At 41.6% G+C, this 19,080-nt stretch overlaps 2 protein-coding genes across 3 annotated transcripts; one reads left to right on the top strand and one right to left on the bottom strand.

Annotated features, from left to right (window-relative positions):
* The first annotated feature begins 578 nt into the window (after nucleotides 1–578).
* On the top strand, nucleotides 579–2,404 carry IQCF2 (IQ motif containing F2). Its single transcript, XM_054483715.2, has 3 exons — nucleotides 579–680; nucleotides 854–946; nucleotides 1,968–2,404. The coding sequence occupies exons 1-3, from the start codon at nucleotides 663–665 to the stop codon at nucleotides 2,349–2,351; spliced, it is 495 nt and encodes a 164-aa protein (XP_054339690.1). The 5' UTR covers nucleotides 579–662; the 3' UTR covers nucleotides 2,352–2,404.
* Nucleotides 2,405–16,501: 14,097 nt separating this feature from the next.
* On the bottom strand, nucleotides 16,502–18,419 carry IQCF5 (IQ motif containing F5). Of its 2 annotated transcripts, none has more exons than XM_054483719.1 (2): nucleotides 18,314–18,419; nucleotides 16,502–16,958 (listed from the first exon to the last, which is right to left on the bottom strand). In XM_054483719.1, exons 1-2 carry the CDS (start codon nucleotides 18,315–18,317, stop codon nucleotides 16,516–16,518), a joined length of 447 nt encoding a protein of 148 aa, XP_054339694.1. In that variant the 5' UTR covers nucleotides 18,318–18,419; the 3' UTR covers nucleotides 16,502–16,515. The 2 variants fall into 2 exon arrangements, with proteins under 2 accessions (XP_054339694.1, XP_054339695.1); XM_054483720.2 differs by lacking the exon at nucleotides 18,314–18,419 and adding an exon at nucleotides 17,128–17,267.
* Between the last annotated feature and the right edge of the window lie 661 nt (nucleotides 18,420–19,080).

Raw genomic sequence — 19,080 nt, 5'->3', positions numbered from 1 at the left:
GCTGATAATGAGAAGGGACTGTGGATGGACTTCACATGAGGAGAGCCCTGCTATGGAATGGCACTCAAGTGCTCTATTTTTCCACCCTCAGCTCTGACACATCTCTGACAGGAGGCAAGTAGACAGGTGGTACTGAGGAGAGAGGCCATTTCTCTTACTGTTTCCTGTCTCTGAAGAGAAGGAGGAAGTAAAAGCTGAAGAACAACAGGAATGAAGTCAGTGGCAAGACCAACCAGTGCCACTGACCAGACCTGAGATTGAAAGATTAACCCTCTCCCACCCCTGACTCTAACCACATGTGCTCTCAATCTATCACAGTCCTTTCACATGGACCCCTTAGAGTTGAAAGCCCTTAAAAGGGCCAGGAACTCTTTCTTTGGGGAGCTCAGTTCTTGAGACGCAAGTCTGCCAACGCTCCCGGCCGAATAAAGCTTCTTCCTTCTTTAACCCAGTGTCTGAGGGGTTTTGTCTGCAGCTTGTCCTGCTACAGTACAAGTTCCCCTGGAGTTTGTTTCTGACAGAGACACATCTCTGTGGCAGATGTCCCAATCCCTATGTCATAATGCAATTGTGAATTCAGAGCTCTCTCCTCACTCATGTTACTCATGCCAGACCTTGGGAAGCAGAGAAATCAGGGCTAATGAACCATCTAAGTACAGGCCATGAGGGTTCGATTTTGTGTAAGAGACATGGCCAGATCTATTAGGTGGACCAGGTGTGGGTGGGTGTCTCCTTGGGCTTTACAGGACTTGAGAAAAGAGAGGATGTTAAAGTAGTAATTGTCTTTGTATAGAGTCATAGAGAGAAACAGTCTTAACTCATTTATGTATTTCCCATTTAATTCTGATGACAGACCAAAGGCAATTTAATTTTAGTTATAATTGAGGAAGTCGAAGAAAGCATTGAATGGGAGACATTGCAGAAGAAGGAACAGCATAAAATCAAGGTGAGAAGAATTCCATGTACTTAAGAGAAATCCAGAACATTTATATCTACATCATGAGGTGTAGGACTTTGCCTCTTATTGATCCAGGGTCTAATTAGGAGTCAACTCAATGTTGGCTCATTTTTCCTCCACCCCCTCAGTCTGGGCTGTCTGGATCTGGGCCTGACTGAGACATTGAGAGTTATTGGAAAGAATGAAAGCCTTGGGAGGCCGAGACAGGCAGATCATGAGGTCAGGAGATCGAGACCATCCTGGCTAAATGGTGAAACCCCGTCTCTACTGAAAATACAAAAAATTAGCCAGGTGTGGTGGCAAGCACCTGTAGTCCCAGCTACTCAGGAGGCTGAGGCAGGAGAATGGTGTGAACCTGAGAGGCAGAGCTTGCAGTGAGCCGAGATCATGCCACTGCACTCCAGCCTGGGCAACAGAGCGAGACTCCTTCTCAAAAAAAAAAAAAAGAATGAAAGCCATCAAGAAATGCATGAGGCTGAGAGGTGAGAATGTGAGAACTTGGAATTAGAGAGTAGACTGTTCAAAATATGGAAAGACTTGGAGTAGAATATGTGGTCAGGGTATTGAAAACCTACCATAGTATCAAAATATGGTCGTAGCAGACAGAAATCAGCCAGTGGTGGTTTGGGGCTGGAATTAGCAGAGAATTACCAGGCAGAAGGCTATGAGGCCTTTCCAAACCCAGTGAGTACCGAAGAGGTGAGTGTGACTAACAAGGTCCCACACATCCCTATTGCACCCTTCTAGTTACTAATGGTTTTTCCCTTGATCCACGCACTGCAAAAATAGTCTGGAGAAGAACTCTGTGACTCTAAGATTGAAGTGATGTGCCCAGAGTGGCAGAGGAAGGTCACCACCAGGTCTGAGGCTCCTAGTCAGTGTCTGGCTAACTCCCCTGAACTCTGAGGAAGGGCTGTGTGTTGAGAGAGAAAATCCAGGCTCCTTCCAGGAAAATCCTAGAAGTTGGTGGCAGGAAGTTTTCTGACTGATCTCTCTTGTCTCTGCCTAGGAAAAACTTAGAATAAGAACAAAAGCAGCTGTAAAGATCCAGGCCTGGTGGCGGGGCACCCTGGTGCGCAGGACACTGCTACATGCAGCCCTCAGGGCCTGGATAATTCAGTGCTGGTGGCGGATGATGCTGTCAAAGGTGCTGGAGAAGAAACGGCAGGCAGCTCTGATCGCCTACGCAACCACAGAGAGGGCAGTGATCAAGCTCCAGTCTTTGGTCCGTATGTGGCGCGTCCGCTGGCGATACTGCCAGGTGCTCAATGCCATCTACGTCATCCAGGGCCACTGGCAATGCCACAACTGCCAGACCTGCGCTCTCCTCCGGGGCCACTGTGTGGTCACAGCCACTCACTTGCAGTTCCACATTGAGATCATCAACTCCTAAGGGCTGGCAAGAAGGGCACTGTGTCTACTGTCCCTATTAAAGGTCTAACCTGGTCTGGTGTGTCTCATGGGCTCCCCCAGCTAACGGGATTCTTGAGACTTGGACCTTGCTTCCTCCTCTTCTCCCTGAGAAAGAATTTCAGTGAGGTTTGCCCCCTGTGTCCAAGGACCCTGTTTTGGACTGACAATGGCCATAGGAAGCCCCAGTCTGCCCTGATATATGACAGAGCCAGAAATCCCAGTTCCCATCCCCAGCCTTATTTTCTTCTCACCGGGGGATCTGGGAGGCAGTTGGGCTCCATATTCCTGAAGATTCTGGGCACCTCTGCACATATGGATGGACTACTGGGCTCTGCTCTGTCAACCTAGAATCAAGGTTGGCTGGGGTCTGGGATGCCTCAGTTTCCTCTTTGGCAAGCACCTAGATGGAATGGCAATATTTGGCTGATTCTCCTGGGAGCAATGCAGTGCAGCCCCAGGTGAAGGATAAGAGGCTGGCCTTAGTGGTAGGTGGGGCTGGGGCTAGGCATGCTAATGATTAGGTGGTGACCCTAAGGACTAGTGGAAAACAGAAGTTTACAGAAGTTCATCTCTTCTCTACAATTTCCTCACTAGAACTCCTCTCCCCAAGGGCCATGTGACAAACAGGCTCCCTCTGATATTACTCCCACCCCTACTCTTATCTCAATTATTGGTGATTTTATCATTGGTCAAGATGACCCTACAATCTCCTCCATTCTAACCTCAAATAAACTTTTCTGCTCTTCTCCTCAGCTATTCACTCCCACAGTCATACCAAAACAGTGCTATTCTATGGAACTTCTGTGATGATGGAAATCTCTCTCTATGCTGTCCAATATAGTAGCCACTAGCCACATGTGGTTGTGGTGCACCTGAAATGTGCCTAGTGCAACTGAGGAGTTGAATTTTTTATTTTATTTAATTTAAATTTAAATAATCATTGGACAATGATGCTCTAGACCTCATCATCACCAATAATTGTACTATTGCTCAAATTGCTTTTTCTAATTTTCCATTCTTTGATTACTTTCTTCTTTCAGTTCACCTTTTCAATAACCCCAATATTTCTTCAGACATGATAAGGTCTTCCAGTTTATTGACCCTATCATTTTTTTTACAGCCACCACCCCTGACATGCTGTTGCATGTTTCTTTACCTAGTGCAAATTCCATGGTTAATTATCATCTCTCCCCTGCACTACCTCACTCCATTGGCCCACTCTCTTTCTGCAAACATGTATGAGATGAAGCCAACCATCTCCCTGTTCCATGCCTACAGAATAAGAGAACATGCCTGGGACAAAACCAACAACCATGAGGCGTGGTCTTCATTGACATTCATGACCACATATATCAACTGGACTAATTTCCCAATGAATTTATCTAGTATGTTTGCATTTATATTTTCTGAGTTGAATAATTTACACCACCTCCTCTCCAAATGTTTGTTATTTCGGTTGGAATAAATGGTGTCAGAAATGAAACCTGAAAAAGAACACTATTGGAAGGGATTGGCAATTCTTGGAACTGGTGTGCAAGACCCACTTGAGCCCTTTGAGCTCTCTGCTTCCAAGGCTTGCCTGTTCTTCCCTGGTGAGTCTTCTCTCAGGCTGAGCCTCTCTCTTTTTGGTATTATTTGATATTATTTGGGATCTGGTTTGGATCACGCAACCTTAATAAAGACCATACATCTCTCCTTGAATGATAAAAAGACTTTTTGCCTTTTCTGGTAAGTTCTTTCTTGTATAAAGATGTGTGTCTTTCTGAATTGAGTACTCTTGGTTTCTACAGAATTTACAGTCAGCCTGTGAGGCACGTCTTTTCTGGTTTGTGGAACTCATTTAATATTTTGATCAGCATGCATAGGTTACAATTTTTGCAAACACTCTTATACTGGTTTCTTTTGATTTGGCTTGACTCTTTTGTTTCTGAAAATCTTCTGAAAGCAAAAACAAACATTCTGGATGGTGGGTGCAGGATGGCTAATTAAAAGCCACTAGGGCAGTCCCCACCATCTAAAGCACAAGCCTAAACTCCTGAAGTTCCCTAACAGGATTTATAGAATTTTCTTTGCTCTTGAGAGATTAATAAGAAACAGAGTGGAATTCTCAAACATTAAGGCATACCAGGTTTCCTGGGACTCCAGCTGGCTGCATATTACAGCCCACTCTTGTGAACATTTTAAAATTGATGAGCAAAATTATTTATTTTTATTTTTACTTTTTATTTTTGAGACAGTTTTGCTCTGTCACCCAGGCTGGAGTGCTGTGGCACCATCTCAGCTGACTGCAACCCCCACCTCTTGGGCTCAAGTGATCCTCCCGCCTCAGCCTCCCAAGTAGCTGGGACTACAGGCATGTGCCACCGCACCTGGCTAATTTTTGTATTTTTGTAGAAATGAGTTTCACCATGTTGGCCAGGCTGCTCTCAAACTCCTGGCCTCAAGTGATCCTCCTGCCACAGCCTCCCAAAGTGCTAGAATTATAGGCAGAAACCACCACACCTGGCTCCTGATGAGCAAAATTAAATCAGCAAAAATTCAGAACTGAAATGATCAATATTCTAAAAACCTGCAGTTGTAAAGTTAACATGTAGAGTCTTCTAAGTTCTCTGTCTTTTTCTGCCTACTTTGAACCTGCTGACTTTTCTACTGGTGTTGAGATAAAACCTCCTTATGGCATTCTGGCCAAGTTTTTTTAAGCATTAAAGGGCTTTCAAATTAATGACTACAAATTATAACAGCTTCATAGTAACCAAAACTTAGACACCTTGTAGAACTATAAATTTAGGGCCAGGCGTGGTGGCTCATGCCTGTAATCCCAGCATTTTGAGAGGCCAAGGTGGGCAGATCACCTGAGGTCAGGAGTTTGTGACCAGCCTGGCCAACATGGCGAAACCCTGTCTCTACTAAAAATACAAAAATTACCTGGGAGTGGTAGCAGGTGCCTGTAATCCCAGCTACTCGAGAGGCTGAAACAGGAGAATCACTTGAACCCAGGAGGTGGAGGTTGCAGTGAGCCAAGATCACACCACTGCACTCCAGCCTGGGCAACAGAGTAAGACTCCATCTTAAAAAAAAAAAACAAAAAAAAAAAACTATAAATTTAGGTTTGCCTGACTAATAATTGCATATGGTAATGGAATGCTTAATTGAAAAATTAGTAATCTCAAGGAAAACGTACTAGATAAATGTTTATAAAAGTTAGGCTCTCACATCAAACAGGTCAAAATCTTGAGTTCACAGCCATGCTATAAGGCATCTCTGTCCAGCATAAAAATTTTACTTTTTTGGCCACACAGAGGCCAAAGAGAAAAAGCTGGAAAAAAAATGCTAAAATCTTTCCCCTTCTGCATATGCTAATCAGGAAACCAGACCAGCAAACAGAAGATAGGTTTGTTACTAGTTTAAGACTACTTGGAGATTTTGTTTTCCTTATACAATTCAGCCAGTCTTAGCTAAAATGTAAACATGGAAAATTTAACCCTAAACTTTGAAATTTAAAAAGGACAAAAAGAAGGTAGGGGTGAAAGAAGCTTTTAAAAATCAATCTGCCATGGAAACTGCTTTCCCCAAAATTTTAGTTCACAGGCTTCATTAGAATACCTATAGGGAAAACAAAGTTAAGCCATATGAGTAGGTTCCTATTTTCTCCAAAATGTAATTTAGATCCACCTGTCTTTTATAAACCAGTGAGCTTGTGTTATTGTCTCATGAAAAAAATTCTAAAATGAAAGCTGTAGATCTCTCTCTCTCTCTCTCTCCTTCTCTCTCTCTCTCTCTCTTTCTGTGTGTGTGTGTGTGTGTGTGTGTGTTTGGATGTGTTTATGTAAGAATATATGTATTATATGTTTTGTCAACATGGTAAAATCTGACATAGTCATACAGAAATCCCTTAAATTTGTTTTATTTAGATTGAATTAGGCAAACAGGACTGTATATAAAATATATAGGAATTAACCCACATGATTTTTAGTTCCTGTGACTTAAGTAAATATTTAATAAATAAGCTAATTTTAAAATTGTTTGTAAAATTTTAAAATGTGTTCAAAATTGTCAGTATACATTTTTGCCTGGATTTACTGGTCAGTTTTATATTTGTCTCTAAAAGATGTTTAAGGTGTCAGAGTTTGACACAAAAGTTACAGAACCATAAACCCAGCCAAAAACAGAATTTTCTTTGTTTGTGTAATTTTTTATAAATAAAATCAATTAAATATTGTTGGTTTAGAGAAAATAGCTGTATCTTCTGAATTACCAGCAAAATAGCCATATATTTAACTTTAAGGTTCCTACTTAGGTGAACACTTGATATTCACAGGCTATAAAAATGGTTAACAAGAAAATAATTTGAAATAATGACTAGTTTGTCTAATATTCCATTTCTTGCAAGTAATACAGGTAAGCACTAAAAATAAATAAGTAATGCAAATATAAGCTAGATAAATGCATATAAATGAACTTTTTATGTAATTTGACATCTTAAAGTTATGTTAAATTAAATAATAGATACCCACTAAACATTTGGGTTATTTACAAATAAGACTAAAAAATACTAAAACAAATTGCTGAACATAAATATGAGTTTGTTCTTGGCTTCTTAAATTCTATAGAAAGCCTAAATATATTTTAGACTCTTAATATACATTTTTAAACTATGGGGAAACATATTTCTAAAAATAATAAAATGGTTCTAATTTATAAAATACTGATATGTGACAGACAATTCAAGATTTCTTGTTTCCAAGGTTTTCACTACAATTTAAGGTTACTAAGAGTTAAAAATTCTAATTGATATATAATTGGCATATAAAATGTGCCAAAAAAGTAAGATGTGCTTCACGTACCCTAAAACTTAAAGTATAATAAAATAATAATAATGAAATAAATAAATAAATAAATAACCATTGACTTTTAAAAAATGGGAAAAAAAAGTAAGATGTGCTTTTGATCAGAAAAAATATATAAGAAAAACATTAAAATATGTTCTTTATTTTAAACTAAATCACCTAATTTTGAAGCTATTTAAAGTTTATTTGAAAATATGAAACAAATAGAAAGGAAGCAGTGAAGAAAGTTGTGGATATGAAGATGTATTTTTGGTAACGAAAGTTAAAAAGGAAAGATAATATTTTTGTATAAAAATCTTGTGTGGCCTGGCGCGGTGGCTCACGCCTGTAATCCCAGCACTTTGGGAGGCCGAGGCAGGTGGATCATGAGGTCAGGAGATCGAGACCATCCTGGCTAACACAGTGAAATCCTGTCTCTACTATAAATACAAAAATTATCCAGGCATGGTGGCAGGTGCCTGTAGTCCCAGCTACTTGGGAGGCTGAGGCAGGAGAGTGGCATGAACCCAGGAGGCGGAGCTTGCAGTGAGCCAAGATCTCTCCACTGCACTCCAGCCTGGGCAACAGAGCAAGACTCCATCTCAAAAAAAAAAAAAATCTTGTGTGACACGTTTTTGTCCTGAAGTAAAATCACCGAACATTTAAGAAAGAGGAAGTATAGGCTGGGCATGGTGGCTCATGCCTGTAATCCCAGCACTTTGGGAGGCCAAGGTAGGTGGATCACTTGAGGTCAGGAATTTGAGACCAACCTGGCCAGCATGGCAAAACCCCATCTCTACTAAAAATACAAAAAATTAGCTGGGCATGGTGGGCACTTGTAATCCCAGCTACTCAGGAGGCTGAGGCAGGATAATTGCTTGAACCCAGGAGGCGGAGGTTACATGCCACCACGCTACACTCCAGCCTGGGCAACAGAGCAAGATTCCAAAAAAAGAAAAAAGAAAAGAAAAGAGGACATATACAACAGAGCAGACAGTTCAAGTATGTCATCAATGGTCTCAGTAAGTCATAAAAAGGTTAATGAAAGAGAGTTGATTAAAGGAATTTTGTGTGTAATCAAGTTGGCTACAATTAGAAGGGAATTATTTAAGTCCTTCTAAAGATTAAGCTTCAATATTAAAAGTATACTAACATAAAACTAAAAAATATGGTTCCCAATGTTACAATAGCAAGGTTTTCTTAAAGTATTAATTTGCTCTTAGTAAAATTGCAAGAAAGACCCCAGGATGTATTGCAGAGATGTGACTTTGTCTCACTGCAGCCTCAAACTCCTGGACTCAAGTGATCCTCCCATCTCAGCCTCCCGAATAGCTGGGACTACAGGCACATGCCCCCACACCCAGTTAATTTTTGTATTTTTTGTAGAGATGGGCTCTACAATTGTTGCCCAGGCTGGTCTCAAACTCTTGGGCTCAAGCAGTCCTCCCACCTCAGCCTCCCAAAATGCTGGGATTATCGGCATGAGGCACTGGACCTGGCCTGACATTTTCATTTTTAATACTGAAATGTGTCTTTAACAGTCATCTCCTAAACTACAGTTTCTATTTCTTCCTGATATGTATTTAAATTCTCTACTTTCAGGTTGGAAATGCTGTATACCATTTTTCCATACAAAATGGTAATTTCATTTCTTGAGGTAAAATTTTTCTTTTTGAAGCTTCTCAAATTTATATCTCAGAAGTTCAACTTTTGCTGTTCTTCAATGCACATGGTTTACAGGTCATACACCATTGCCTTTCAGTCTCCTCCCCCTGAAAAGGTATATCTTTTTGCTTGGATGGGGTGATAACTCTCTTCTTCAATCTTTTAACCAACTCCAGTTCTAACTCTATTTTTTTCTCCAGTTCTAACTCTATTGTTATGGCCTGATGCTGAAATGTTTATCTTGAAGGTCTAGAAAAGCAATGTTTTCCTTGAGTATAGCTTCATTCTCTACTCTTGTCTTTTCTTAATGTGTCTGAATTTTTCTATGTAACCAGGACACTTCTCACACTGTTACTAACAGCCATGTATTTTCCTGCTCAAGGTACTAGTTTTCCTTGTTTATATTCCCCTATAATAGTGTAAACTCATAACCCTGAACACCCTCTTCCTATGTCTGAATAAATTCAAGTACCCTTTTATCAGGTTGAATTCTAGGCTATCTAAATGGGCTTCCTGTAAAGAAAAGCAATTACCAAGAGATGTGAAGGACCTCTTCAAGGAGAACTACAAACCACTGCACAATGAAATAAAATAGGACACAAACAAATGGAAGAACATTCCATACTCATGGATAAGAAGAATCAATGTTGTGAAAATGGCCATACTGCTCAAGGTAATTTATAGATTCAATACCATCCTCATCAAGCTTTTAAAAGTATACTAACACAAAACTAAAAAATATGGTTCCCAATGTTACAATAACAAGGTTTTCTTAAAGTATTAATTTGCTGTCTTCACAGAATTGGAAAAAACTACTTAAAGTTCATATGGAACCAAAAAAGAGCCCACATAGCCAAGACAATCCTAAGCAAGAGAACAAAGCTGGAGGCATCTCACTACCTGATTTCAAACCATACTACAAGACTACAGTAACCAAAACAGCATGCTGCTGGTACCAAAACAGATACACAGACCAATGGAACAGAACAGAGGCCTCAGAAATCACACCACACATCTACAACCATCTGATCTTTGACAAACCTCACAAAAACAAGAAATGGGGAAAGGATTCCCTATTTAATAAATGATGCTGGGAAAACTGGCTAGCCATATATTGAAAGCTGAAACTGGATCCCTTCCTTACACCTTATACAAACATTAACTCAAGATGGATTAAAGATTTAAATGTTAGACCTAAAACCATAAAAACTCTAGAAGAAAACCTAGACAATACCATTTAGGACATAGGCATGGGTAAGGACTTCATGACTAAAACACCAAAAGCAATGGCAACAAAAGCCAAAATAGTCAAATGGGAGCTAATTAAACTAAAGAGCTTCTGTGTGGCAAAAGAAACTACCACCAGAGTGAATGGGCAATCTACAGAATGGGAGAAAATTTTTGCAATCTACCCATCTGACAAAGGGCTAATATCCAGAATCTACAAAGAACCTAAACAAATTTACAAGAAAAAAACAACCCCATCAAAAAGTGGGCAAAGGATATGAACAGACACTTCTCAAAAGAAGACATTTATGCAGCCAATAGACATATGGAAAAATGCTCATCATCACTGGCCATCAGAGAAATGCAAATCAAAACCACAATGAGATACCATCTCACAACAGGTAGAATGGCAATCATTAAAAAGTCAGGAAACAACAGATACTGGAGAGGATGTGGAGAAATAGGAATGCTTTTACACTGTTTGTGGGAGAGTAAATTAGTTCAACCATTGTAGAAGACAGTGTGGCAATTCCTCAAGGATCTAGAACTAGAAATACCATTTCACCCAGCGATCCCATTACTGGCTATATACCCAAAGGATTACAAATCATTCTACTATAAAGACACATGCACACGTATGTTTATTGCAGCACTGTTCACAATAGCAAGGTCTTGGAATCAACCCAAATGTCCATCAATGATAGACTAGATAAAGAAAATGTGGCACATATACACCATTGAATACTATACAGCCATAAAAAAGAATGAGTTCCTGTCCTTTGCAGGGACATGCATAAAGCTGGAAACCATCATTCTCAGCAAACTATCACAAGGACAGAAAACCAAACGTCGAATGTTCTCACTCAAAAGTGGGAGTTGAACAATGAGAACACATGGACACAGGGAGGGGAACATCACACAATGGGGCCTGTTGGGGGGCAGGGGGCTGGGGGAGGGATAGCTTTAAGAGAAATACCTAATGTAAATGGCGAGTTGCTGGGTGCAGCAAACCAACATGACCACAAGACCTGGTCTCCAAAAAGAGAAAAAAAGAATTAAATAGCACATTAAATGGAATATATTCCATGACCAGGTAGGATTTATTCCTGGAATGCAAGGATGGTTCAATATATGAAAATTGCTCAATGTAATATACCACATTAACAAAATGAAGGGGGAAATGCATAATCATTTCAATTTATGCAGAAAACAAAACATCTGACAAAATTCAACACCCTTTCGTGATTAAAAAACAAGGCCAGGCGCAGTGGCTCACACCTGTAATCCCAGCACTTTGGGAGGCCAAGGCGGGCGGATCACGAGGTCAGGAGATTGAAACCATCTTGGCTTACACGGTGAAACCCCATCTCTACTAAAAATACAAAAAATTAGCTGGGCGCCGTGGTGGGCCCCCATAGTCCCAGCTACTTGGGAGGCTAAGGCAGGAGAATGGCGTGAACCCAGGAGGTGGAGCTTGCAGTGAGCCGAGATAGCACCACTGCAGTACGGCCTGGGTGAAAGAGTGAGACTCCATCTCAAAAAACAACAACAACAACAACAACAACAACACAACATGAATAGAAGGAAATTACCTCAACATAATAAGGAGTATATGGGAAAAGCCCACAGCTAATAGTTGGTGGCAGCCAAAGCAACTTTATCTTGGATATTAATTCACCATGTTCACTTCCAATTAACCCCTGGTTCCAGGAATGCTTCTGATATGATTTGGCTCTGTGTCTGCACCCAAATCTCACCTTGAATTGTAAAAATCCCCATGTGTCAAGGGTGGGACCAAGTGTAGGTAATTGTATCACGGGGCAGTTTCCCCCAGGCTGTTCTTGTGATTGTGAGTCTCACAAGATCCAATAGTTTTATAAGCATCTGGCATTTCCCCTGCTTGCACTCACTCTGTCCTGCCACCCTGTGAAGAAGGTGACTGCTTCTCCTTTGCCTTCTACCATGATTGTAAGTTTCCTGATGCCTCCCCAGCAATGCAGAACTGTGAGTCAATTAAACTTCTTTCTTTTATAAATTACCCAGTCTCAGGTATTTCTTCATGGCAGCATAAGAACAGACTAATACAGCTTCTAAGATTTCTACTTTATCTACTTTTACTGTAAATCCTTCCCTAAGGCAGATTCACATAGCATTCTTACCTTTTCCTGAGGGGTTGGTTTCAACCATCCTGCACATTCCTTCCCTGTGGTAGATAAGCCCTGGGTCTGGAGGGTGATGGTGCAGGGATCCACCATCTTATCTTGCTGCTACCAGAGACACAGACATGGCTTCTGTTTGTAAGACCATATTAAATGTTTCTTTCTAAGAAACTGGATTTGTCATCCTCTTTCTTCAACCTCTCAGTTTCCTCAGACTTTGGGGACAGGTTTGCACAGACCTGCTCACCACAGAACATATCCTCAATGGTGGTAGACTGAAAGCTTTCCCTCTAAGATCAGGAACAAAGCAAAATGACTGCTTTCACCACTTCTATTCAGCATAGTATTGGAAGTTCTAGCCAGGACAACTAGGCAATAAAAAGAAATAAAAGGCATCCAGATTGGAAAGGAAGGTGTAAAATTATCTCTGTTTACACACAATATGATTTTATATGTAAACCCTGCAGATTACACACACACAAAAAAAAACTTAGAATAAATGAATTCAGCAAAGTAGTAGGATACAAAATCAACACACACAAAAATCAGTTGCATTTGAGGAATAAGAGACTAGAGAAATTAATAAATAAAATTTTTTAAATTTAAAAAAATTTAAATCAGTTGCACTTCTGTACACTAACAATAAATAATCCAAAAAGGAAATTAAGAAAACAATTTCAGCCAGGCCTGGTGGCTCACGCCTGTAATCCCAGCACTTTGGGAGTCCGAGGCAGGCAGATCACGAGGTCAGGAGTTCAAGACCATCCTGGCTAACACAGTGAAACCCTGTCTCTACTAAAAATACAAAAAATTAGCCAGGCATGGTGGCGGGTGCCTGTAGTCCCAGCTACTCAGGAGGCTGAGGCAGGAGAATGGCATGAACCTGGGAGGCAGAGCTTGCAGTGAGCCAAGATCATGCTACTGCACTCCAGCCTGGGCAATGGAGCGAGACTCCGTCTCAAAAAAAAAAAAAAAAGAATTTCATTTACAATATCATCAAAAAGAATAAAATACTTAGGAATACTCTTAACCAAGGAAGTGAAAGACTTGTACTTTGAAAACTACAAAATGTTGCTGAAAGAAACAAAAGAAGGCACAAACAAATGTAAGGACATCCTGTGTGCATGGACTACAAGACTTTATATTGTTAAAAAGCCAGTACTACCCAAAGGGATCTACAGATTTATTGCCATCCCTATCAAAATCCCAATGACATTTTTTGCAGAAATAGAGAAATTATCCAAAACTAGAGAGAGGTATGAAAAAAAGAAAAAAAATGTGTTCTAAAATCTATTATTATTTTTTTTTTTTTTTGAGACAGGGTCTCACTCTGTCACCCAGACTGGAGTGCAGTGGTGTGATCTGGGCTCACTGCAACCTCCACCTCCTGGGTTCAAGTGATTCTACTGCCTCAGCCTCCTGAGTAGATGGGATTATAGGTGTGCCATACCACACCTGGCTAATTTTTGTGTTTTTAGTAGAGATGGGGTTTCACCATGTTGGCCAGGCTGATCTCGAACTCCTGACCTCAAGTGATCCTCCTGCCTTGGCCTCCCAAAGTGCTGAGATTACAGGCATGAGCCACCACGCCTGTCCTAAAATTTATATGGAATCTAAAGAGACCCCAAATAGCCAAAATAATACTGAAAAAGAAGAGCAAATTTGGAGATCTCACACTTCCAAATTTCAAAACTTGTTACAAAGCTACAGTGATCAGCGTGGTACTGGCATATTAGACAGATCTTTAAGCCAGTAGAATAGAAGAGAGAGACCAGAAATAAACCTTCATGGATATAGTCAAATAATTTTCAACAAGGGTGCCAAGTCCATTCAATAAGGAAAAACAGAGCCTTCAACAAATGGTGATAGGAAAACTGGATATCCACAGGCAAAAAAAATGAAAAGGCACCCTTACCTTATACCATATACAAAAATGAACTAAAAATGTATCAAAGAGCTAAATGTAAGATATGAAGCTATAAAACTCTTAGAAGAAAACATAGAGGAAAACCTTCATAACACTGAATTTGGCGATGACTTCTTGGATATGATACCAAAAGAACAGGCAACACAGAAAAAAATAGGTAAATTCAATTACACCAAAATTTAAACTTCTGACCAGGCGCGGTCGCTCACGTCTGTAATCCCAGCACTTTGGGAAGCTGAGGCAAGCAGATCACTTGAGGCCAGAAGTTCGAGACCAACATGGTGAAACCCCATCTCTACTAAAAATACAAAAATTAGCCGGGTATGGTGGCATGTCTGTAATCGCAGGTACTCGGGAGGCTGAGGCAGAAGAATTGCTTGAACCCGGGAGGTGGAGGTTGCAGCGAGCTGAGATCATGCCACTACACTCCAGCCAGGTGACAGAGAGTGACTCTGTCTTAAAAAGAAAAAAGAAATTTAAAACATCTTTGCATCAAAAGACAAAAACAACAGAGTGAAAAGCAATCCATAGAATGGGAGAAAAATCTTTATAAATCATATATCCAATAAAGTATTAAAATCCTACAACACACTAACAGGACCAAAAAAACTCAATTCAAAAATGGGCAAAGAATTTGAATAGACATTTTTCCAAAGAAAATATTAAATTGCCAACAAGAACATGAAAAGATGTTTTTCACCACTAATCATTAGGGAAATACACATCAAAAATATTGAGATGCCACTTCATACCCATTGGAAGGACTGTTACGAGAAAAGCAGAGATAACAAGTGTTGATGAGAAGGTGGAGAAATTGGAACACTTGTGCACTGCTGGTAGCAATGTAAAATGTTACAGCTGCTATGGAAAACAGTATGGTAGTGCACTATGCTAATGTGTTGTCCACACTAAGTTTCGCATCAATATGGTGACCTCCTAGGAGCAGGGCACCACCAGGTTTCCCTAGTAGGAGTGAACCATCCCAGGTTGGAAATGGAGCAGGTCAAAATTCCTGTGCTGATCAGTAGTGGGATTGCACCTGTGAATAGCAACTGCACTCCAGCCTGAGCAACATAGTGAGAACTTGTCTCTTAAAATAACAAAAACAAAACAAAAAAATTAAAAATAGAATTACCATATGATCCAGCAATTCCACTTCTGGGTATATACCCAAAAGAATTGAAAGTAGGGTCTTGAAGAGATATTTGCACATCCATGTTCATAGCAGCGTTATTCAAATCTCCAAAAGGTGAAAGGATCCTAGTGTCCATCCACAGATGAATGAATAAAATGTAGCATATACATATAATGGAATATTATTCAGCCTGAGGAAGGAAAATGTGACACATGCTACAATATGGACGACTCTTGAAGACATTATGCTAAGTGGAATAAGCCAGTCACAAAATGAGAAGTACTGTATGATTTCACTCATAGGAGGTACTTCGAGTAGTCAAATTCATAGAGACAGAAAGTAGAATGGTGGTTGTCAGGGGCTAGGGGAGGGAGGACTAGGGAGTAATTGTTTAATGGGTGCAATGTTTCAGTTTTGCAAGATGAAAGAAGTTCTGGAGATGGATGGTGGTGATGGTTGCACAACAATGTAAATGCACTTAATGCCACTGAACTATACACCTAAAATGGTTAAAATAGTAAATTTTATGTTATGTATATTTTAACACCATGTTTAAAATAAATCTTTAAAATTTATTTTAAAAGGCTGGGCACAGTGGCTCACACCTGTAATCCCAGCAACTTCAAAGGCCACGACAGGAGGACTGCTTGAAGCCAGGAGTTTGAGACCAGCCTGGGCAACATAGTTAGACCCCCATCTCTACAAGAATTTTTTTAAAAATTAACCAGGTGTGGTGGTGGGCATCTGTGGTCCCAGCTACTCAGGAGACTAAGGGAGCAGGAAAGAGTTGGAAGCTGCAGGAAACTGTGATTGAACCACTATACTCCAGCCTGAGCAACAGAGCAAGACCCAGTCTCTATAAATGAATGAATGAATGAATGAATGAATAGCAAAGGATGACACAGTCTTCCATGCTGCACAACCACAGGGGGTTCCATTTACATAGTCTCCCTAGAGTTGGTTAACTTGGTGACCCTGAAACCCCAACTCTTCTACCTATGGCAGACATTGCTAATCAATCACAGATCCTACTCATCTCAGACAGCTCTCAGAATCCTTCCCCACATGGAACCCAAGACAACCCCTGCTGATTCCTCACAGCTGACTTGTGACATGCCTAGTATTTCCCATCATTATCTTAAACAATGACCTCCTGAAAATACATCTGACGAAGAGAGCTGGGGACACAGATACAGCAGACCTGGTCATTCTTTTAATGGAAGGGGTATGCATTGTTGCACCTTACAAGCCTGTGAGCCCAAAGAGACTTCAAGTTGAATATTAAGTTGGTTTTCTTTGAGTTCGTAGTGACCCTCAATAAAGACACGGGAATGGCAGCTGTGCCAGCGCCAGTAGACCTGGATGATGCGGACAGCGTTGAGCAAACGACAGTAACGCTGGCGGACACGCCACATGCGGACCCAGGACTGCAGCCTGACTGCTGCCCATTCCTGCTGCACATAGAACTCCAACACCATCCTCCGCCTCTTTGCCAGCAGCTTCTCCAGCATCTGCCTCCACCAGCACTGAATGATCCAAGCCCTGAGGGCTGCATGCAGCAGTGTGCGTCGCACCAGCATGCCCCGCCACCAGGCCTGGATGAAAACAGCTGCAGACCTTTCTGTCATGATGGTCTTCTCTTCTGGGCCTTACAAGAGAAAACAGACACACTCAGGGTATGCCAGGAAGGGGCCCTGATCCTCTATCAATGATGGCTCCTTCCTCTAAAGTTCAGCACTGGGCAGGGCAACAGCTGAACCCAGGAGACCAGGTAGGTGTCCCCCCTCTGCCACCCACAGGTTAGTGGACGTGCTCACCTCACTTGACCTCTGAGTTTCAATGTCCCCATCTGCAAAATAGGTGTACATCTGCCCTAGCTACCTCACCCCATTTTCCATGGACCTTGCTGGCCAGTCTAGAGCAAGAACACTGTGACTTAGAGGTAAAAGAGCTGCCATCTACCTGGGATTCATGACTCTTCCCTTCAGAGCCCTCCCACCTGCTGGAGAAGTGGTGTCCTTTGCTCCTCCTGCTCTCTTTACTCTGACTTCAAGTCAAACCCACAAGCTGCTGTGTTCCCTCCTCTTCACCAAAGTGGTAACAGATTCCTCCACCTCACACATTGTGAACAGCTTGAACTTCAGCTATGCATGCATCTGTACAAACATGCACACTCCACACACTAACACACATTTTGCCCCTTGGTCCCTGCATTCCCCACAGTCCCCACTTGCAGCCCCCAGCCCTATGTGGTCTGGGATCACACTCCTCTGCCCCACTCCTGGCCACAATCTCCACTCTGTATCTCAGCCAGACTCACATCTCTCTGCCTGACAAGAAAATGGGGGCAAGAGACAGCCAATCCCCATTCATTCCAGCTCTGCATACCCTGACATTTCACCCCAGTTTTTCTGGGACACCCTGATTGATGTCAGGTAATGAGGACAGGTGCCTGTTTCCCTCACTGAAGCCACTCTTTGTACAATAAATTACAGCATCATAGATCTTTGAGTCACTCTGCTGGACCACAGGGGTCAGAGATGTCACTAGTTAAGGCTCTCTGGACCCAGCCACTCATGGAGTTATGGGTAAGGGTGTGGCCTGGTAGGGGTGAGGGTGTTGGAGGTGGAGTCGCTTCCCTCTTCTCCCATTTGTTCCTTCCAGCTCTGTTCTATCGATGTGATTTCATCATTATCTTTGATGATCATTTAAAACAGCTTGCCATCCTTCTGGAATCAGAGTGTTTGGGGGGAAATAGGGAAGAAAGTGAAAGGTGCTCTCCCACTGCTAGGTGCCAAGTCAAACACCATTCTCACTGTTTCTAGACAGCTTCCTGGCTTTCTCTAGGACTTCAAACATGGAGGCGGGGGTCCTGTCATGAGTAACTGTGGGGAACTTACTCTCCCCTCTCAGAAAGCTAGTGTGCTTCTGACTACCTCTTACAAAACATCTGACTGGGGACAGGTCATAAAATCTCCACAGGTCTGGACTTTACTAAATTACCCATGATTAGGGGCTAGATGGTTCCATCACCCTCCGGCCTGCACTCCTCCGATCAGGACTCCAATAGGAAGAGTGGAGGAAGGGCGGGACCTGTGATGTCACAAGGGCACCTGTGATGCAGGCACCAGGACAGCTTCCAGCATATGAGCCTCTTCTAAGGAAAACCTAGAAGACCCCAAGTACTGACCCATTGACACAAAGGTATATAATGCTGCTCATTAAAATCTGGCTGGTATTCATTAAATGCCTTTCAGTTCCTTTAAACACTGGTATTCCTAATAATTATTAGAATGGGTTTGCTCTTTATGTACAGATATAGAAAAGTACAAGATTTTGTAAGTGAATCAAATCAAGATGAAAGGCAAGCTGATCCCAATATAAACACACATTTATACACATGTGCTGTAAAGGCATTATCTTAAAGAGGGGGAATAGGAGGATGTACACAAAAACTAACAATATCTCTGATGAGGACGGTGGAATTGGAGGGACACGAAAAACTCCTTCACTGTCGCTAAGCCCCCTATGTCTGACCTATCTGCAGGTCAGTCTGTTTTTAGGCACCTGAGAGGACAGGACACACAGGCCAGAAAACTCCATGAGGCCCCCAGGACTAGCCTGGGCTCCATCCAAAGCTCAAATGGGTTCAAGTGCTCTCCTGTCTTCCTCTGTCCCTGAGCACCTCAAGGCCACGATCAGATAGATAAGGGTGGCCACTGCAGAAGCAGGGCCCCTTTCTGCCTGATTGCAGCCTCTGAAGACCCAGC

This window comes from Pongo pygmaeus, chromosome 2 (genome assembly GCF_028885625.2).
Source record: "Pongo pygmaeus isolate AG05252 chromosome 2, NHGRI_mPonPyg2-v2.0_pri, whole genome shotgun sequence".
NCBI classification, from domain to species: Eukaryota; Metazoa; Chordata; class Mammalia; order Primates; family Hominidae; genus Pongo; species Pongo pygmaeus.
This window is presented reverse-complemented; position numbering and strand designations above follow the sequence as displayed.